General features: G+C 34.3%; 3 protein-coding genes across 5 annotated transcripts; all 3 read left to right on the top strand.

The window, feature by feature from the left end:
- The first annotated feature begins 531 nt into the window (after positions 1-531).
- LOC105788592 (8-amino-7-oxononanoate synthase) lies at positions 532-5,291 on the top strand. The gene is made up of 11 exons (XM_012615544.2): positions 532-860; positions 1,064-1,206; positions 1,294-1,401; positions 1,730-1,968; positions 2,072-2,113; positions 2,464-2,551; positions 2,884-3,017; positions 3,574-3,662; positions 4,295-4,445; positions 4,628-4,696; positions 4,955-5,291. The coding sequence occupies exons 1-11, from the start codon at positions 563-565 to the stop codon at positions 5,079-5,081; spliced, it is 1,488 nt and encodes a 495-aa protein (XP_012470998.1). The 5' UTR covers positions 532-562; the 3' UTR covers positions 5,082-5,291.
- A 5,302-nt stretch (positions 5,292-10,593) lies between these two features.
- LOC105788589 (hexose carrier protein HEX6) lies at positions 10,594-17,412 on the top strand. Of its 3 annotated transcripts, none has more exons than XM_012615542.2 (4): positions 10,644-10,704; positions 14,723-14,854; positions 14,970-15,292; positions 16,144-17,412. In XM_012615542.2, exons 1-4 carry the CDS (start codon positions 10,659-10,661, stop codon positions 17,218-17,220), a joined length of 1,578 nt encoding a protein of 525 aa, XP_012470996.1. In that variant the 5' UTR covers positions 10,644-10,658; the 3' UTR covers positions 17,221-17,412. The 3 variants fall into 3 exon arrangements, with proteins under 3 accessions (XP_052483376.1, XP_012470996.1, XP_052483375.1); XM_052627415.1 differs by lacking the exon at positions 14,723-14,854 and adding an exon at positions 10,786-10,917; XM_052627416.1 differs by lacking the exon at positions 14,723-14,854 and having other exon boundaries at positions 10,594-10,917.
- A 1,175-nt stretch (positions 17,413-18,587) lies between these two features.
- LOC105788591 (transcription factor DUO1) lies at positions 18,588-19,342 on the top strand. Its single transcript, XM_012615543.2, has 2 exons — positions 18,588-18,815; positions 18,899-19,342. The coding sequence occupies exons 1-2, from the start codon at positions 18,588-18,590 to the stop codon at positions 19,340-19,342; spliced, it is 672 nt and encodes a 223-aa protein (XP_012470997.2).
- The last annotated feature ends 754 nt before the right edge of the window (positions 19,343-20,096 follow it).

Raw genomic sequence — 20,096 nt, 5'->3', positions numbered from 1 at the left:
TAAAATAAAATTTTATTAACTGATAAATTTAATATTTTATTAATGCAATTGGTATGGATTGAAATTCATCACATATATATTTTTGTTAACTTTAAAAAATAAAATACTAAAGTATTCTTGTATATATTTGTAGTATGTACCTTAAAAAAATTATGCCACAACACATATTTGTCAAGTGTAAAATAAAATGCATAATGACTTATTTGGTTCTTTAAAAGTCATTTTAATCTTTTATTTAATTATTTTTTGTCTCTTTTAATCATTAAACCTACATTTTGATAATCACTTCAAAATAGATAAAAATGTTAATGTGTATTAAATTTACGACCACATAACAATTTACGTGTATGCCACATTAGCAATTAATTAAATTTTTAAAATTAAAATATTGAATAAATTTTTAGAATTTTACTTCTTAAAATAAGTTATATATATATATATATTAAAAATTTAAAATTTAAAAAATTAATTATTTGCTGGTATGCATGTGTGTACCTCATATTAGTAAAATTATCAAACCAATTTCGGTAGCTGGTAATTGGACTATTTTACCTACCATTTTATGCCACTCTTATCCCTCGAAACAGCATTGGTTTCTTCGCTGCGGGAAATGGAGGTTAGCAACTTATGGGACAAATGGGTCGGAGAAGCGCTTTCGAAGCTCGACTCTTTGAAATTGCTTCGATCTTTAAGACCCCTTTACCTTCCCAACGAACAACAGCAAATGAACAATACTGGAGTTTCCGGTAAAGAAGAGTACGAGGTGTTCGACGAAATGCAACCATGGGATCGTTCCTCTGTCAATGTCTCTATTTCTGAACCCACTTACCGTAAATGGCTTCTTGAGATTCCAAGTTCAGGTATTTTTTTTCGAACAAAAAAAAAAGGATTCTCTTTTATTTTGCTTTTATAATTATGGAAATGATAAATGATTACCGAATGAATGTAGATGCAATAACCCTTTTTGTTCTTTTTTGATTGGGAAATGAGTGAACTTTGCTCCAATAAAACAAGATAAGCTTTTTGAGTTTTTGCTTATTAACTTTGCTCATTGGGCTTATAGGAGATGAGATTGTTCATGGAGAATGTTTAGCTGATGATACTTTTGGCACGAGCCAACAGCAATTCAAGCGGCTACTTTTGTTCTCTGGAAATGATTATTTGGGCTTGAGTTCACATCCAGCAGTTCGAAGAGCTGCAGCAGAGGTTTGCTTCAAGATTGACTTCTTGGACAAGTATCTGCCATGATTGTTGTTTAAGTAATTTTCTTTTGCTAACTTAATTTCGCAACAGGCAGCTCGAGATTACGGAATGGGCCCTAGGGGCTCTCCGTTAATCTGCGGATACACTTACCACCATAGATTACTGGAGTCAAGCTTGGCAAGCTTAAAGAAGAAGGAGGTATAGACTTAGGATAAGACTTTATATGTGCAGTTGTTTACATTTGAATTTTTTAATCCATTTGTTGTATGCTCAGTTCATTAGGTGCTTGAATATGTTTGGAAAATGATACTTAATGATAAAGGTCGAATGATGCTAGTGGTACTTTTGTCTAGATTTTGATTATAAATTCTAAAGTAGTTTTTAAACCCATGAGCTATTACGTGGATTATATTCAGTATGATATTCTTGTTCTTTCAGTATTTATTCTTTTAACCATAAATATTCTTCTATTCTAAACTTTTCTGAAGACTGATGCTTGTTTTTTTCTTCCGAGTTTATGCTTTAGGACTGTCTTCTTTGTCCTACAGGGTTTTCAGCCAATATGGCATTGATGGTAGCACTTGGAAACCTTGCATCCCTCCTTGCAGCAGGCAACGTGCCTGTGAAGGATGAAAAGATTGCCATTTTCTCTGATGAACTAAACCATGCATCAATAATTGATGGTATTCGTCTTGCTGAAAGACAAAGAAGTGTAGAATTCTTTGTATATAAACACTGCGACATGTCCCATCTCCGCGCACTGTTGTAGGTTTTTACTTTTCACATAGATTCTTCTGATAATCATTCTCTTTCTAGGACTTTCTCTCTAACCATGCTGCATAATGGCAATTTTTTTGGATTTTGACAGATCAAATTGCAAAATGAAGAAAAAGGTTGTTGTGACCGATAGGTTAGTCATGTTTCTACAGATGTTCATTACATTGTCATTTCTCTATCCTATAAAAATAAGTAACAGCCAACCTTTCTTCCGCATTTTCATGCTTTTTTTTTTCTGGATGTCCAAGAATATTGTACATTTGCAAATAACTATACTTTGCATTTTTTGCATCTTACCAATGAAATACATGTTTATGAATATAACTAGATTTTTGCAACTGCATTCATTTATGAATGATGTACTTTCTACCATATATTGCAACTTACTACCATATATTGCAACTTACTACTGTATGGCTGAAAACCCAATTTCTTTATCTGTTTGTTTAACTGGTATTATTTGTTCTATATTCTCTTCTACAGCTTGTTTAGCATGGATGGGGACTTTGCACCTATGCTGGAGCTTGTAGAGCTCCGGCGGAAGCATAATCTGTTGTTAGTCATCGATGACGTAAGTTTGCATTTGCATATACAGAACTGCAGGATGATATTAGGTGTCTACTTTATAGTACCTTTTTGCAGGATATAATGTAGGCCTTGAATCTATCATGAATTTGTCCTTTTGGAGAGCACAATCCATATCATTCATTCTAGAAAAAGAAAAAATCTAAATTAAGAGAATGAACTTGATCTTGTGCTGTATTCTCCACGTATTCTCGGTCACTAGACTGCCCAACATTGAGCTTGTGCATGGTATACAGAAGATAGCTTCTTTCTATTTACATGATTTATCTCTAGTATATGCCATCAATATCTAAGAAGTGCTGCTTGTATGCTCCTCAGGCACATGGAACGTTTGTTTGTGGCAACAGTGGTGGAGGAGTGGCTGAGGAATTTGAGTGTGAAAGAGATGTTGATATATGCATTGGAACTTTGAGCAAGGCAGCAGGTTGTCATGGTGGATTTATAGCCTGCAGGTAATAGTTTCTTCTTCTTCTTCTTTTAGTGTGGAGAAGAATAGGAAAAGGCCATAGAGCAGCATTGAGAAAACAATAATAGACAACATAGCTATTGTTGACTTAAAATCATCTAGACATGTAAAGGTTTATAGATTTGTGATGTTTGGGTCTATGCTGTTTATAGCATTTAAATATCCCATCTGTAGGCTTGCAGAATAATATGATAACTACAAAAATAATAGACTATATTATATACCTTTAAGAATTAGATTCTTTGTCTAATTTTTTAATGCTAATTTAAAACTTTTATTTTGTGTCCTTTCATGGGGAAATATGCTTTCAAATTACACCCTGGCATAATTCAAAATTACATAGATATGTTCATGATGTTACCCCGTAAGATATGTTAGCTCACAATGTATTTTGACTTCAACATTCCTTCACATCTATATCTAATATATACTAACTCACCAAAATACATGTGTATTTTAGCATGTATCTTGATTGAATGTTTCATGTGATTTATGTGAATGTATCATATTTAGTCATGCCAGTCTGAATACCATGTGAACAGCAAAAGGTGGAAACAGCTTATCCAATCAAGGGGCCGTTCTTTCATATTTTCTACTGCCACACCAGTTCCTATAGCTGCTGCTGGGCATGGTAAAATTCAGCATTATTTCAGTGTGACCTATTCCTTTTGTTATTATCCTTACTATTGTACCAGTAGATTTCAGTGAAATCAGATACATTCTTCTTTATCTTGTGGCCAAATATGCTGCCAATCCCTATACTTTAATGAAGTTTGAGATTTAGTCTTTGTACTTTAATCGTTGACACTGTTAGTATTTTCTGTCAAAATTTGCCATCAATACATTCATGCAATTAGTACCAACTTCAAAAGCAAATCATTATGAACTCACCAAACATACTTGATGGTAGGCAAATTTTGAAGAAAAATACTGACAGTGTCTATGATTGGACTGAAATTTTATATCGAAAAAGTGTTTTGAGTATTTAATTTTCAAGTACAGGAATTAAATCTCATACTTTATCAAAGTACAGGGACTGACATCATATTTTGATATTATTAATTATTACCACTAACAGGATTTATTTCTGTTCAAGTAATGATCCCTGTAAGAAGTAGTGAGGGAGAATTAACTTCTAGGAAATAAAGAGATGGAGTTGAGTATATAATGTACAATGTTAGAAATGAATTCTCTTTTTGCCTTATCCGCAGATGTAATTGTAGCATTTGCCTTCTTGCTAACAAAATAAATACAACTTAGCAGCTGCTGTTATTGTGGCAAAAAGAGAGACCTGGCGTCGACGAGAACTTTGGAACCGAGTGGAGGATTTCCGTGCTTTGACTGGAATTGCCATTTCCAGCCCGATAATATCTCTTATTGTAGGAAGTGAAGAGAAAGCCCTGAAAGCTAGCAGGTTTCTTCTCTCATCCCCATCCATCACCCTTCTTTTTTTGGTACAACAATGATTTGATTCCTGGTGAAGGTGAACACCCGATTAATAGGCAACAATTTGGGGTTCATCAATCACCCTTTATGGCTGTGAGTAACTAATAATTTCTTCATATTGCTTCTAACTGTTCCATCTCTTATGAACAGGGAATTGTTGAAATCTGGTTTCCATGTCACTGCAATCAGACCACCAACAGTGCCCCCCAACTCTTGCAGGTTTGTTGCAGTTTATTATTATCATCCATCTTGTTGGTTTCAGTTTTGTGGAAACATTGCCCATAGTCGTCTACTAATTAGTAGCATACATTGGGCACTTCTAGTTTAAACCTCCTGTGAAGTCAGGAATGTAGCGTATAAGGTTACCAAACCTTTGGCTTAACTCATTGTGGATGTTCTGAATCATGCCTGGATGATGGAAAACATGTTCATTTCAATGTGGACTGACTTTGTCATTTCACTTCAAACTTTGTTTAGGTTGCGAATCGCTTTGAGTGCAGCACACACGACTGATGATTTGAGGAAGCTCACGTCTGCACTCTCCAGTTACATCAACTTTCAAGATACTGGAGGTACCAGTCTCCACATACATTCTAAGCTATAGGATCAAATAATTTGGAAGGATTGCAAGGTTTCTTTATTTAAGAGAACACAAGTATGAGAATTTGTTCGTTAAAGACAGTCATCTTCTAGATTCGCTATCACATTCATGAAGATAAATTTATATTCGATTAGGGTTCAATTCAACAGGTAAAGTTAGCACTTAGCTCGGCGTTGATATGCAGGTTTAATATAAGCATACTATGTTACATCATGAGATACGTGTTATGGGCTATGAATTTTAACGCTACTCGAAAACATCAATTTACTAATTTTGCTAGTAATGTTGCCATCTGACCTATGAAAGAAATACTATGAAAAAAAAAAAAATGTTACGTATTACAACCAAAGGCTTTCAATTATATCATCTTGTAATGTCCCAAAATTTCAGATAAAACATCTAGTACGGTCTTGGGATTGGAAATAGTGAAATTTCGAGAAAAATCGGAAAATAAGTTGATAGAGAATTTTTATGAAAGTAAAATTGATATTTGATATGGAAAATTAATGTAGAGAATTGTGTATTTGAATATGTGGAAAAGGGATTAAATTATAACTTTAGAAAAGTTTGAGGATTAAAATGTAAATTTTATCAAAAGAGAAAATATAAGCTATCAGTAATCTTTTGACTTTAGAATGATTTGGAATATGTATTGGTGTGATGGAAATCACTTTTGAACTAATTTGGAAAAGAGTTTAAGGTATAGGGTTAAGTTATAAATTAAGGTATAATTTTCACCACTCAAGAATTTATAATAAAAGTTAAATACGAATTGTGAGCTTGGAGTGTGATGACTACATAATTTTGCGAAGAAATCGTGTTAAGAGGCAAAAAAGTAATTTTGCTTTATAAGAGTACTTTGATCGAATATTATTTTGATAAGATATTTGATATATGGAATTAATTGAGACTATTCGATGTGAATAAAATGATGAGATGAATTGTAGATCACAAATTTAAGTTAGTCTCGAACTTTGACTTTAGATTTTTTTATGGAATAAAAGAGGGGGAAAAGTGCAAAAATAATAATTCTCTTCTTCCTTGTTGTCGCGAGTTTCCTAAAAGGAGAAGAAAATTTTCTCTCATTCTATTTTTGATTTATTTTAATCTCATAAAAACTCAACACTCAAACCTTGAGCTCTTGTTAAAATCCGGGAAACTAATCCACCTTTAACCTCTCTATTTTCAGCTAAGGTTTTACGAGTTTTTAAAAGAGAATTGAAACTAGAGAGAGAAAGGTTATATAATGTTAGTAATGGTGATTTCACCTCTCCTGGCTTTATTTGAGCTTGTTGTATAAGAAAGCTTGGAAAGCTTATATACTAATATTTTGTTAAATTTATGAAGAAATATTGAGAAATGAAATTTGAAGCTAAAGGATAGAAGCCTGATTTTTAAGCATAAGTGCATCCAAGGTAAGTACCCTTGGGTTCTCATACTTTTCTTACTCTAATATGTTTAAAGAAATAATAAATTTGTGTTATAAATGTGAAAATGATTTTGTAATGAATATGTGCCAGTTTTATGGTTTAAAAGTGTTGAAATAAGTCATTGATAAGTTGAAAAATGTTTAGTTATGAAATGTCATATTAACTAACAATGTGTTATGGAAATTTAGTTGTCATGTGATATTAATGTGGGAAATGTAATGCCGGTAATTAACTTGTTAATATGACAAGTTGTTGATAAATAAAAAATGTGGACTTAGTAAGTAGAAATATGTGTGGTCATACAAATAGGAATTGTCTAGATATACATTTGAGGCCATATGCAAGCTAATTAATAAACGATTTGTTGCTTGAATCCATAATGAAACCAAAGAATATGTTCATATGGCCTACATTAAAACGTGGAGTTTATGTGGTGATATGTATAACTAAATAATGAATTGTCTAAACATATTTTGAAATCTGTACACTCTAAATATATCTCTATGTCAATGATGAATATGTTATTGGTCGTAATTGATATAGAATATTTATGATTATAATGTACCCTAGTAGGTTTATGCTATGTTGGGTAGGAATATTATTCTTTATATATGTTTTAGTATATGAGTTAACAAGAAACTAATTCAATTGGTAATATTCTACTGCTTTCGTGATTTATTTTAGCAAAGAGAAGGAAAATTTTTCGCTTATTTTGAAAAGGTCTTTTTTTTTACAAGAGTTATTACTCGTCTTTCTAATTTCAAGTTTAAATTTGTACTAACTATTATAATACATATGTAATAAATAAGTTTTTTTCCTCATGTTATGAAACTAGTAACCAAACGAGGTATTAGGGAAATGATTAGGATATGATTGACATGCCGATAGAGGTTATAATGCATTCGGGAGATGTGATGTATATTTGGAGTTTTGTTCCCTTTGGGCATTGCATTTATGCACACTTTTTGTCGCCTTTAGGCTTTACACTTACATACATTCTCTATTGTCTTTAGGCTTAGCAGATACGTAATCATTTGGATTTTTTTTAAAAATATTTTAAATATAAAATATTTTATACATCTCATATTTTTGTTTATATATTTGAAACTATGTAATTGGGAAATGGTATGCGCCTAGTTGGTTTGGGTGGTGTAGCACATGACAAGAAAGGGATGCAGTAGAGGAGTGATTGAATGTGGGCATGCGTAATCTTGCTAAGATTGGAGCTATCTTTTAGTAGAAAATGATAATCATAATGTAATTTTATGGAGGCAGACATGTGATTTATGAAGATCATACATTTTGAAAGTGTTTTAATTTTGTTTGGATTCAAGATCCACGAACTTTTGAACCCATAAATAAATAAATGAAGCAACCCCAGAGTTGCAGAGGAAGTCATAATCTTCAATTCTTCATCTCTCTTTCTTTATTCCACAAAGCAACTCAAGTCCTGCCTTCTCAAGCCACCGTCGTGTGGCAATGGGTTGTTGTCCCAAGGGTGTTCCCTTTTCATCGTCCGACTCATGTTACCACCTCTTTCTGTTGGTGGACAAGTGTCTTCTCTCCTCTATTTGCAAATTAACCCCAAATTAGTGCCCCAATTACTCCTTATCAAATCAATATACTTCAATTTTTTTTATCACCTCATTTTTTATGCCATTTCTTTTCCCTCCCTTTATGTTTAATGTTGTGTATAAGTCCATTCTTTATGTTTTCTTTCTATCTTCATAACATCAACCATGCACTATTTATTAAATTAATTCTTTACAAAAGTTTTATCTTGAATTTTAGTAAATTAACTTTACTCCCAACTGAAATAAAAATAATACATTTAGTTAAGATATTATTTCAATAAAATGTTTAAATTTTGTTAAAATAAAAATATTTTTAATAAATGAAATTGCATTTATAAATTTTATTAAAAATGTCTCGTATGTTGTTATAAATGTATAATAATAATTTTTTTATAATATTTAAAATTTTGTCAAACAAATGTGGTGGTGGGTACAGAATTAAATTTATTATTTCTATTATTATTTATTTTAAAGGAAAATTGAAAAGAAAGAAAAAGGTAGAGCAATTAGAAGGAAAAGTGATAAACATAAAAAGGGAAAATGACGCTGGAAGACCTTTTTTTGAAAGCGAAACGCTGGGCTCCTGACTTTTGGGATATTTTTTATGAAGTCTATTAGGTTTAAAACTTGATTCAATTCGATCCTTATTTTGTAGTCTTAAGATTTTCAATTTAGCCTTTGTCTTTAATTTACTGAATTTAATTTATGTTTGAGGTGAATTTTCGGAGTTGAAAAGCTTTTGGTCAACCGTGGCCGGCGGCCATACATGGCACCTCTTTCACCGAAAATCATGTTGTTGCTTCTGAAAATACAAAAGTTTTAGATATGAAGGAGAGGAAACATGAAACGTATACGGAGGGAGGGAAGATGAATATAAAAAGGGTAAACTTCTAAACCAGTCATTTTTGTTCACCTCAGGTTACATTTTAGTCACTTATGTTTGAAATGTTATATTTTAGTTACTTACGTTATCGCGTTGTAACATTTTAGTCACCGAGCAGCTAATTTCCGTTAACAGTGTAACAGTATGCTGACATGGCACGTTAAATAATCATTTCAAACAAAAATTTTAGGTTAATTTATACAATCGGTCCCCATATTTTATGTTTTTTATTTGTTAAAACTAATCTCAATATTTTTATTTTTTTGAATAATTTAAATTTTTTCGAGTGAGGCGAGCTTGTGGACTAGTTTTAACAAGTGGAAAACATAGAAAAACTACATTAAAAGAAAGGGAGGAAAATAAAGGGAGAAGCAGAAAAGAATGAAAAATAAGAAAAAAAAAAGGGTTAAAAGAACATAAAAGAAAAAAATTAAATAACTCAAAATGAAAAAATATAGGGACCGATTGTATAAATTAATCTAAAATTTTTATTTGAAATGATTATTTAATATGTCATGTCAGCTAACCGTTATACAGTTAACGGCAATTAACAACTCAATGACCAAAATGTCACAACACGATAACGTATGTGACTAAAACGTAACATTTCAAACATAAATAACTAAAACGTAATATTTCAAACATAAATGACAAAGTAACTTTACCTTATAAAAAATAAAAGATGATAGAAAAGGAAAGGATTAATCAGAGGAAGAAATGGATTAGTTGGAGTGAAATTAAATTCTAGGAAAATGGTAATTTTCAATCTATTTCTTATCTACCCTCAATATTATTGTAATTAACCAAACAATAAAATATTACTATTTATATATTTTATTCAATAAATTAAATTATTTATCATAACTATTACATTCCTACAATATCTCATTTATACATATGCTTGACCATTCTTCACCTTAAAATTGGTCAGTGACAATTTTAAGTAGATAGATTCCATGTTTAGCTTGTGCCACATCATGACAAGCAGTTCATCTAGGTATGTGTTAATATTGCACCTCGAATCCACTGATCCTCGTCAGATTATAACCCCTCTTTGTACTGGTTATGGATTGGTTCATATCATTTGGGTCATAAGAGATCAGTTTTCACACAAGGAGAGTGACGTTGAACTGATACGAAATCATCCAGGAATGACGCATATGATAACGGCTTGGAAAGAAGAGCAGTATGAACAAGGAGCAAGCTAGTGTCCTCGTGCTTGAGTACTTTCTTAAAGTCCAATGTGAAGACATTCAAAACTGTTCATAAGTTAGTCAACAATTAGTTAAAGTATAACATAAAGCTACATAGCAAAGAAAAGAAAAGCAACCAATTGAATACCCCACTAGTTCAGTTGTACTGGGCCTTAATTTGTCAACTCCTCCCGTGGAGGTTTCCACTTTCGCCTAGCAAATTTGACCTTAAGCTGTGAGATTAAACAAGTGTTGGGCCCATAAGACTTAACCAGTTTCAAAGTACATGCGATTGCATAATCTCTAATAAGATTGTTTTTAAGGTAAAAAATCAACGCATATTAAAACCATACCTAATGTGTGTACATATATACATATAGTTTCCCTGGTTATATAGCTTGAACCATTGTTTTAGAAAACACATCTCTATGTCCTTTAATGTTGTTCAACCCCACTCGACAGAAAAAAAAACTCCACAACTCCTTTTGGTCCACACGTAAATGGAGATTTTGCGTACAAAGTCTTCCACTAGTGATTTCTTTTTTAGTAAGTAGGGTCTACCACTGTTGTTCATACACTTATAATATCCCCCCCTTGTATGGTGATCAGCTTAGAGGTTACTTTTAGGTATGGCGTTTGCAGAGGGGATACCAGGTGAAAGAGGGCAATACAATGGCAAGGTTACCCTGCTTGTTGTCCTCTCATGTGTGGTGGCTGCCTCGGGGGGACTTATCTTTGGTTATGATCTTGGAGTTTCAGGTCAGTCTGGTTTTGGGCTATGGGTTAACTTACTATTTCAGTCAATTTAAGTTTCGGATGCTCTCATGTGTAAATTCCCGCCGTTAACACCATTTATCTGACCTTGATTTTGAAGGGGGAGTAACCTCTATGGACCCTTTCCTCAAAAAATTCTTCCCGTATGTGTATCGAAGGATGAAAGAAGGTACCAAGATTAGCAATTACTGCAAATTTGATAGCCAACTGTTGACCTTGTTTACATCTTCACTCTACCTATCTGGCCTTGTTTCTTCTTTATTTGCATCTACTGTGACTCGAGTCTTTGGACGAAAGGCGTCGATGCTTGTAGCAGGGTTGCTGTCCTTATTGGTTCAGCCCTTGGTGGCGCTGCTTCTAATCTCTACATGCTTGTATTTGGTCGTCTTTTTCTTGGAATTGGACTTGGATTTGGCAACCAGGTACTGTAATCTACTTTGTCATATATATATATATATATTGAAGTTTTTGCTCAGCACCTTGTTATTTCTTCTTATTATGCAAAATCTTGTCGAAATGGACTGAAACAATAAGTTTGATGGCAAATTTACTTTCTGAATTCAAAGAAAATGCTGCAATAAGGAGGGTAGAAACGAGTAAAATATGGGTAAGAATATCATGAAGGCATGTACTATAAGTTAGATTGTATCTTGCCATTTCTATTAAAAATTGGGTAAATTAGTTCCTATATTAGGTCAAAGAGCAAATTGGTATTTTCTATTAAAAATTTTATCCATTTATATTGTTACAAACTGGCGTGGTTGATAGAATAATTAGACAATGAGATATGGCGTGTCATGTGTACCTCATGCTCATGTATAGAGACCAATTTTAATAGCAGAAATGAATGGAATTTTCAATGAAGGACCACTTCGCTCTTTTATCTAACTTATAGGGATTAATTTGCTCATATTTTGAGCAAATGGGACAATATACAATTCGACTCCTATTACAGGGCCTCTATGGTACTTTTACCGTAAAATATGTAGTAACTAGTAACAGCAGTTAAGAATTGTCTTTCATTGACGTGGTGAAAAAAGAAAGCTTTACTGATGACAATGAATCTTGTAATCAATGGTCTATGTTGGCCTTTTCTATTTTTCCCTTTAGTATAGAGATATGATCTTTTTTAAGCAAACCAGATGATCAACTCCTGTTAATTCAAGATTGTGACAGAATATAGTGTTAAAACATGTTCAATGATAAGTTACGTACATGACTCTAAATATTTATCTGCTTGTTATTTATGCTCCATTTGCTTGCTTTGCAGTCGATCCCACTCTATATCTCTGAAATGGCGTTACCTAAACACAGAGGAGCAATGAATATTATCTTTGACACTGGAGTTGGCATCGGAGTACTAATAGCTAATATCATCAACTTTTGCACTGAAAAGATTGACGGCGGTTGGGGCTGGCGATCTCCTATCCATGGCTGCAGTTCCAGCATCAATCCTGACTATAGGTGCAATTATTCTTCCTGACACACCAAACAGCTTGATTCAGAAAGACAATAACCTGGAAAAGGCCACACGTGTGCTTCAGCGTATAAGAGGCACCAATGATGTTCAACGAGAACTCGATGATCTCCTCAAAGCAAGCTCTATTTCAAAAACAACCAAAGACCCATTCAAGAAAATCCTACAAAGAAAGTATAGGCCTCAACTGGTAATGGCAGCAGCAATACCATTTTTCGCACAAATGACAGGGATTAATGTCATTACATTCTATGCTCCAATACTATTCAGGACAATTGGTCTTCGTGAAAGTTCTTCACTCTTGTCTGCAGTTGTGATTCGTTGTTTCAACGTTGGCTGTACATTCATATCTATGTTTGTAGTCGATAAGCAAGGTCAAGAGTACTGTTTATGCTTGGTGGAATTCAAATGCTTGCAACACAAGTAACAATTGGAGGGTTTATGACAGCTTTATTAGGTGATCATGGTGGATTGAGCAAGGCGAGTGCTTATGTGGTTCTAGTTTTGATATGTATATACATTTCTGGGTTTGGGTTATCTTGGGGTCCCTTGGGATGGTTAGTCCCTAGTGAGATTTATCCATTAGAGGTTCGATCAGCTGGCCAAAGTATTACAGTAGCAGTCAGCTTTTTCTTCTGTTTTCTTATTGGACAAACTTTTCTAGCTATGCTTTGCCACATGAAGGCAGGGATTTTCTTCTTTTTCGGAGGATGGGTGGCTCTGATGACCCTATTTATATACTTCTTCTTGCCGGAGACCAAGAACGTACCAATCGAGAAAGTGGAACAATTGTGGAAAGAACACTGGTTTTGGAAAAGATTTGTGGGAGATGAAGTTGATGACAGTATTTACAAGCTAGACAAATGATAATTAAGGTTTCATTTGTAACATATTTTACTCTTCTTCTTTTTCTTTTGCCCAAAAAAGGGTTATTTAAATTACCAAAACATCGTTGCTTAGTGAGACAGGATCAAGTGATTAGATGTGTCTATGTTTATCAAGTTTGTTGAACATGTATTAAACATAAAACCATTAAAATTCACTGTCTTAGCTTTGATATCTTATGGAGTTGTTGGTTTTATGTTGAAACATTGAATTTGAAGCCATTTGTCTTCTTTGAAAGAGAGCTTACTGAATAAAACTTCAATTTGAGGAATAATTAATGTGAAAATTTTTCAATTATTTTTATTTTATTTCTTTTAACATTATCAAAAAAAAAAAAGAGTGTATAAATAAGATGGACTTTAAAATTCCATCAAAATTCCCATATCCTGAGTATTTGACTTTGGTTATGGACTTATGGTTTCACAACATGATTACATTACATGATAAAAATAATTAAGCACAAGAAGAAAAGATAATTCTAATACATGAACATGACAACCCATTTTGGTCCCCTGCTGTCTTGCACAACTTTGATACTTTTCACTGAATCTATCTGGATAGATTCCATGTTTAGCTTGTGCCACATCATGACAAGCAGTTCATCTAGGTATGTGTTAATATTGCACCTCGAATCCACTGATCCTCGTCAGATTATAACCCCTCTTTGTACTGGTTATGGATTGGTTCATATCATTTGGGTCATAAGAGATCAGTTTTCACACAAGGAGAGTGACGTTGAACTGATACGAAATCATCCAGGAATGACGCATATGATAACGGCTTGGAAAGAAGAGCAGTATGAACAAGGAGCAAGCTAGTGTCCTCGTGCTTGAGTACTTTCTTAAAGTCCAATGTGAAGACATTCAAAACTGTTCATAAGTTAGTCAACAATTAGTTAAAGTATAACATAAAGCTACATAGCAAAGAAAAGAAAAAGCAACCAATTGAATACCCCACTAGTTCAGTTGTACTGGGCCTTAATTTGTCAACTCCTCCCGTGGAGGTTTCCACTTTCGCCTAGCAAATTTGACCTTAAGCTGTGAGATTAAACAAGTGTTGGGCCCATAAGACTTAACCAGTTTCAAAGTACATGCGATTGCATAATCTCTAATAAGATTGTTTTTAAGGTAAAAAATCAACGCATATTAAAACCATACCTAATGTGTGTACATATATACATATAGTTTCCCTGGTTATATAGCTTGAACCATTGTTTTAGAAAACACATCTCTATGTCCTTTAATGTTGTTCAACCCCACTCGACAGAAAAAAAAACTCCACAACTCCTTTTGGTCCACACGTAAATGGAGATTTTGCGTACAAAGTCTTCCACTAGTGATTTCTTTTTAGTAAGTAGGGTCTACCACTGTTGTTCATACACTTATAATATCCCCCTTGTATGGTGATCAGCTTAGAGGTTACTTTTAGGTATGGCGTTTGCAGAGGGGATACCAGGTGAAAGAGGGCAATACAATGGCAAGGTTACCCTGCTTGTTGTCCTCTCATGTGTGGTGGCTGCCTCGGGGGGACTTATCTTTGGTTATGATCTTGGAGTTTCAGGTCAGTCTGGTTTTGGGCTATGGGTTAACTTACTATTTCAGTCAATTTAAGTTTCGGATGCTCTCATGTGTAAATTCCCGCCGTTAACACCATTTATCTGACCTTGATTTTGAAGGGGGAGTAACCTCTATGGACCCTTTCCTCAAAAAATTCTTCCCGTATGTGTATCGAAGGATGAAAGAAGGTACCAAGATTAGCAATTACTGCAAATTTGATAGCCAACTGTTGACCTTGTTTACATCTTCACTCTACCTATCTGGCCTTGTTTCTTCTTTATTTGCATCTACTGTGACTCGAGTCTTTGGACGAAAGGCGTCGATGCTTGTAGCAGGGGTTGCTGTCCTTATTGGTTCAGCCCTTGGTGGCGCTGCTTCTAATCTCTACATGCTTGTATTTGGTCGTCTTTTTCTTGGAATTGGACTTGGATTTGGCAACCAGGTACTGTAATCTACTTTGTCATATATATATATATATATTGAAGTTTTTGCTCAGCACCTTGTTATTTCTTCTTATTATGCAAAATCTTGTCGAAATGGACTGAAACAATAAGTTTGATGGCAAATTTACTTTCTGAATTCAAAGAAAATGCTGCAATAAGGAGGGTAGAAACGAGTAAAATATGGGTAAGAATATCATGAAGGCATGTACTATAAGTTAGATTGTATCTTGCCATTTCTATTAAAAATTGGGTAAATTAGTTCCTATATTAGGTCAAAGAGCAAATTGGTATTTTCTATTAAAAATTTTATCCATTTATATTGTTACAAACTGGCGTGGTTGACAGAATAATTAGACAATGAGATATGGCGTGTCATGTGTACCTCATGCTCATGTATAGAGACCAATTTTTAATAGCAGAAATGAATGGAATTTTCAACAGAAGGACCACTTCGCTCTTTTATCTAACTTATAGGGATTAATTTGCTCATATTTTGAGCAAATGGGACAATATACAATTCGACTCCTATTACAGGGGCCTCTATGGTACTTTTACCGTAAAATATGTAGTAACTAGTAACAGCAGTTAAGAATTGTCTTTCATTGACGTGGTGAAAAAAGAAAGCTTTACTGATGACAATGAATCTTGTAATCAATGGTCTATGTTGGCCTTTTCTATTTTTCCCTTTAGTATAGAGATATGATCTTTTTTAAGCAAACCAGATGATCAACTCCTGTTAATTCAAGATTGTGACAGAATATAGTGTTAAAACATGTTCAATGATAAGTTACGTACATGACTCTAAATATTTATCTGCTTGTTATTTATGCTCCATTTGCTTGCTTTGCAGTCGATCCCACTCTATATCTCTGAAATGGCGTTACCTAAACACAGAGGAGCAATGAATATTATCTTTGACACTGGAGTTGGCATCGGAGTACTAATAGCTAATATCATCAACTTTTGCACTGAAAAGATTGACGGCGGTTGGGGCTGGCGTATCTCCCTATCCATGGCTGCAGTTCCAGCATCAATCCTGACTATAGGTGCAATTATTCTTCCTGACACACCAAACAGCTTGATTCAGAAAGACAATAACCTGGAAAAGGCCACACGTGTGCTTCAGCGTATAAGAGGCACCAATGATGTTCAACGAGAACTCGATGATCTCCTCAAAGCAAGCTCTATTTCAAAAACAACCAAAGACCCATTCAAGAAAATCCTACAAAGAAAGTATAGGCCTCAACTGGTAATGGCAGCAGCAATACCATTTTTCGCACAAATGACAGGGATTAATGTCATTACATTCTATGCTCCAATACTATTCAGGACAATTGGTCTTCGTGAAAGTTCTTCACTCTTGTCTGCAGTTGTGATTCGTTGTTTCAACGTTGGCTGTACATTCATATCTATGTTTGTAGTCGATAAGCAAGGTCGAAGAGTACTGTTTATGCTTGGTGGAATTCAAATGCTTGCAACACAAGTAACAATTGGAGGGTTTATGACAGCTTTATTAGGTGATCATGGTGGATTGAGCAAGGCGAGTGCTTATGTGGTTCTAGTTTTGATATGTATATACATTTCTGGGTTTGGGTTATCTTGGGGTCCCTTGGGATGGTTAGTCCCTAGTGAGATTTATCCATTAGAGGTTCGATCAGCTGGCCAAAGTATTACAGTAGCAGTCAGCTTTTTCTTCTGTTTTCTTATTGGACAAACTTTTCTAGCTATGCTTTGCCACATGAAGGCAGGGATTTTCTTCTTTTTCGGAGGATGGGTGGCTCTGATGACCCTATTTATATACTTCTTCTTGCCGGAGACCAAGAACGTACCAATCGAGAAAGTGGAACAATTGTGGAAAGAACACTGGTTTTGGAAAAGATTTGTGGGAGATGAAGTTGATGACAGTATTTACAAGCTAGACAAATGATAATTAAGGTTTCATTTGTAACATATTTTACTCTTCTTCTTTTTCTTTTGCCCAAAAAAGGGTTATTTAAATTACCAAAACATCGTTGCTTAGTGAGACAGGATCAAGTGATTAGATGTGTCTATGTTTATCAAGTTTGTTGAACATGTATTAAACATAAAACCATTAAAATTCACTGTCTTAGCTTTGATATCTTATGGAGTTGTTGGTTTTATGTTGAAACATTGAATTTGAAGCCATTTGTCTTCTTTGAAAGAGAGCTTACTGAATAAAACTTCAATTTGAGGAATAATTAATGTGAAAATTTTTCAATTATTTTTATTTTATTTCTTTTAACATTATCAAAAAAAAAAAAAAAGAGTGTATAAATAAGATGGACTTTAAAATTCCATCAAAATTCCCATATCCTGAGTATTTGACTTTGGTTATGGACTTATGGTTTCACAACATGATTACATTACATGATAAAAATAATTAAGCACAAGAAGAAAAGATAATTCTAATACATGAACATGACAACCCATTTTGGTCCCCCTGCTGTCTTGCACAACTTTGATACTTTTCACTGAATCTATCTGGATCGATTCTGTATCTTTGATGGCGTGGAATCAGAATAAAGGGAATCAAGCATAGAAACTTTGGAAGCTCTTCAGTGACATTGATTGTTGCCAGCAGGTTTCATTCGTGCACACCCTTAGAGAAGCCAGTTCCATTGCCAAAATGGTGTGGGATCAGTTTTTTGTTGCTTGCTTGTAACTTCTCTGCTGTGCTGATTAGTTTGGCCACGTTCCAAAGAATTGGAGTGGAGTATGAAGAGAAGCTTAGAGAGGGTAGCGTCCCATGACGACGTGAGGGTGACATGGGGGTTACATGTAATTTTGAGGATAAAGGCAGGGGTGTTTTGTGATTTTCATAACATGATTTGAAATGTGGGGAAAACAGGCGGGCTTTAGTTAGTGGATAATGGAATATCGGAGAGTGCCATTAACCGTCTAAACCGTCACTAGAAAACAACAACAACAACAGCAGATAATTTATGAGAATTAGTGACCTGGGTTTTGAATTTCTTGAAATATGGAAAGACAAAGCGATGGGACATTCATAAAGAAAGGGCCATGGACTGGTGAGGAAGATGAAATCTTAATGAACTACGTGAAAAAATATGGTCCAAAAGGATGGAGCTCCATTCGATCCATGGGACTTTTACCCAGAACTGGAAAATCTTGTCGTCTTAGATGGGTTAACAAGCTTAGACCCAACTTGAAAACGTAAATTTCTCATCTTTTTTTTATCTCTTTACTTCTTCGGATTCCTTCACCAAATATATTAATCATTTTTCGTTTTTCTTGCCAAAAACAAAACGGGAAATGCCTAGTGGATGCAAATTTTCAGCAGAGGAAGAGAGGGTGGTGATAGAATTGCAAGCAGAATTTGGCAACAAGTGGGCCAAGATTGCTAGGCATTTACCAGGAAGAACAGATAATGATGTGAAGAATTTCTGGAGTGCTAGACGAAAGCGGCTGGAGAGAATTTCGCACACACCGAAAAGTAAAGGGAAAGACCATCATGCTCTCCATGAAATGCCAATGGTGGAGGTAAATTAATAATTCAACACACAAAATCAAAGCTAGCTTTTTTGCTTCTGTGATAAACGGAATACTTGGTTATATGTTTTCAGGTTGTTCCAAGCAATGGTGTCCCGTTAGAGCAAGGATCATCATCTCATCAACATCCTTTCTTTCCAGGAAACTTGGAAGAATTCAAATTGGTGCCATTACCTGATCTAATTAAGCCAGATTTCCTGAACATGGAAACAGGTCTTTCCACACTAGACATTGAGCCGATTAGGATGATACCGCAACTACAAGTGGACCTTCCCATCTTGCCAGACTCCTTTGACTTCAACTTTGCCGCCATGTTCAATAATCAGGAGGCTTCTGAATCTGAAAGTAAACCAATATCATTGACCAAGATTCCATCAGCTGGAATAAAGGGCAGCGATGCTGAACTTGGAAAGAAGGAAAATATAGGAAACTCTGCAACTCCTGATAGCTTCTTTGATGAATTTCCGACCGACATGTTTGATTGCCTGGAGCCGCTTGTGAGTTCATCCGAGTGGTAAAACACACTTGTGCCGGTCTCTTTAGTTCTAACTCGGGGAACATTCCTACTGGCGTACTGCTAAGTTATATGTTAATGTTATAACTACTACGGAATCTATGTCAATTGGTACTGACGAAGGAAAATTAATCTGAAAAGCTCGAGTACTTCAGAGAATGAGATTACAATTTTCAATCCCTGAATCATTGCATATCCCTATATTTCGTGTCACCGTGTTTAAGATATTTAATATTTTATTAATTTTTATATATTAATAATTCCTATTATATAGATTTTGATATTTATTTATTTGTGTTATGTTATTATTTTATGTTGTGTTTCATATAATGTTTTAATTATTTTTCTTTTATTGGTGTCTTGTAATTGTATTATCTTCAACACTTAAGTATAATAAAATCTTAGGTTATGATCTCCAAACTTTATACGACCGTAACAGCAACGCCCTGGATAGAGGAAGGCCATTAGAGGCCAATCTTGTGGGTTAATACATAGTAGGCATACTCATTCATTGAATGACCAATGTATGTTGACCTATATACAACGTGCACAAAAACAAACAATTTTATAAAAATTATTTTAAAGAACGAGTTTTGAGTGTAAACATACAGTGTTGGTTGTAATATTTATAGTTCTGATGGAACACGGGGTACTTCAAGGGTTGAACCCAAGGCAGGAGGCGATTAAGCAATTCCTAGCTAAGAGCATGCAGAGTATAAACAACTAATTGCTAAAAATTATATTATGGCAAATCATAA

This window comes from Gossypium raimondii, chromosome 2, assembly GCF_025698545.1.
Source record: "Gossypium raimondii isolate GPD5lz chromosome 2, ASM2569854v1, whole genome shotgun sequence".
In the NCBI taxonomy this organism is placed as follows: domain Eukaryota; kingdom Viridiplantae; phylum Streptophyta; class Magnoliopsida; order Malvales; family Malvaceae; genus Gossypium; species Gossypium raimondii.
The sequence above is the reverse complement of the archived record's forward strand: the minus strand, read 5'-3'. Positions and strand labels throughout refer to the sequence as shown.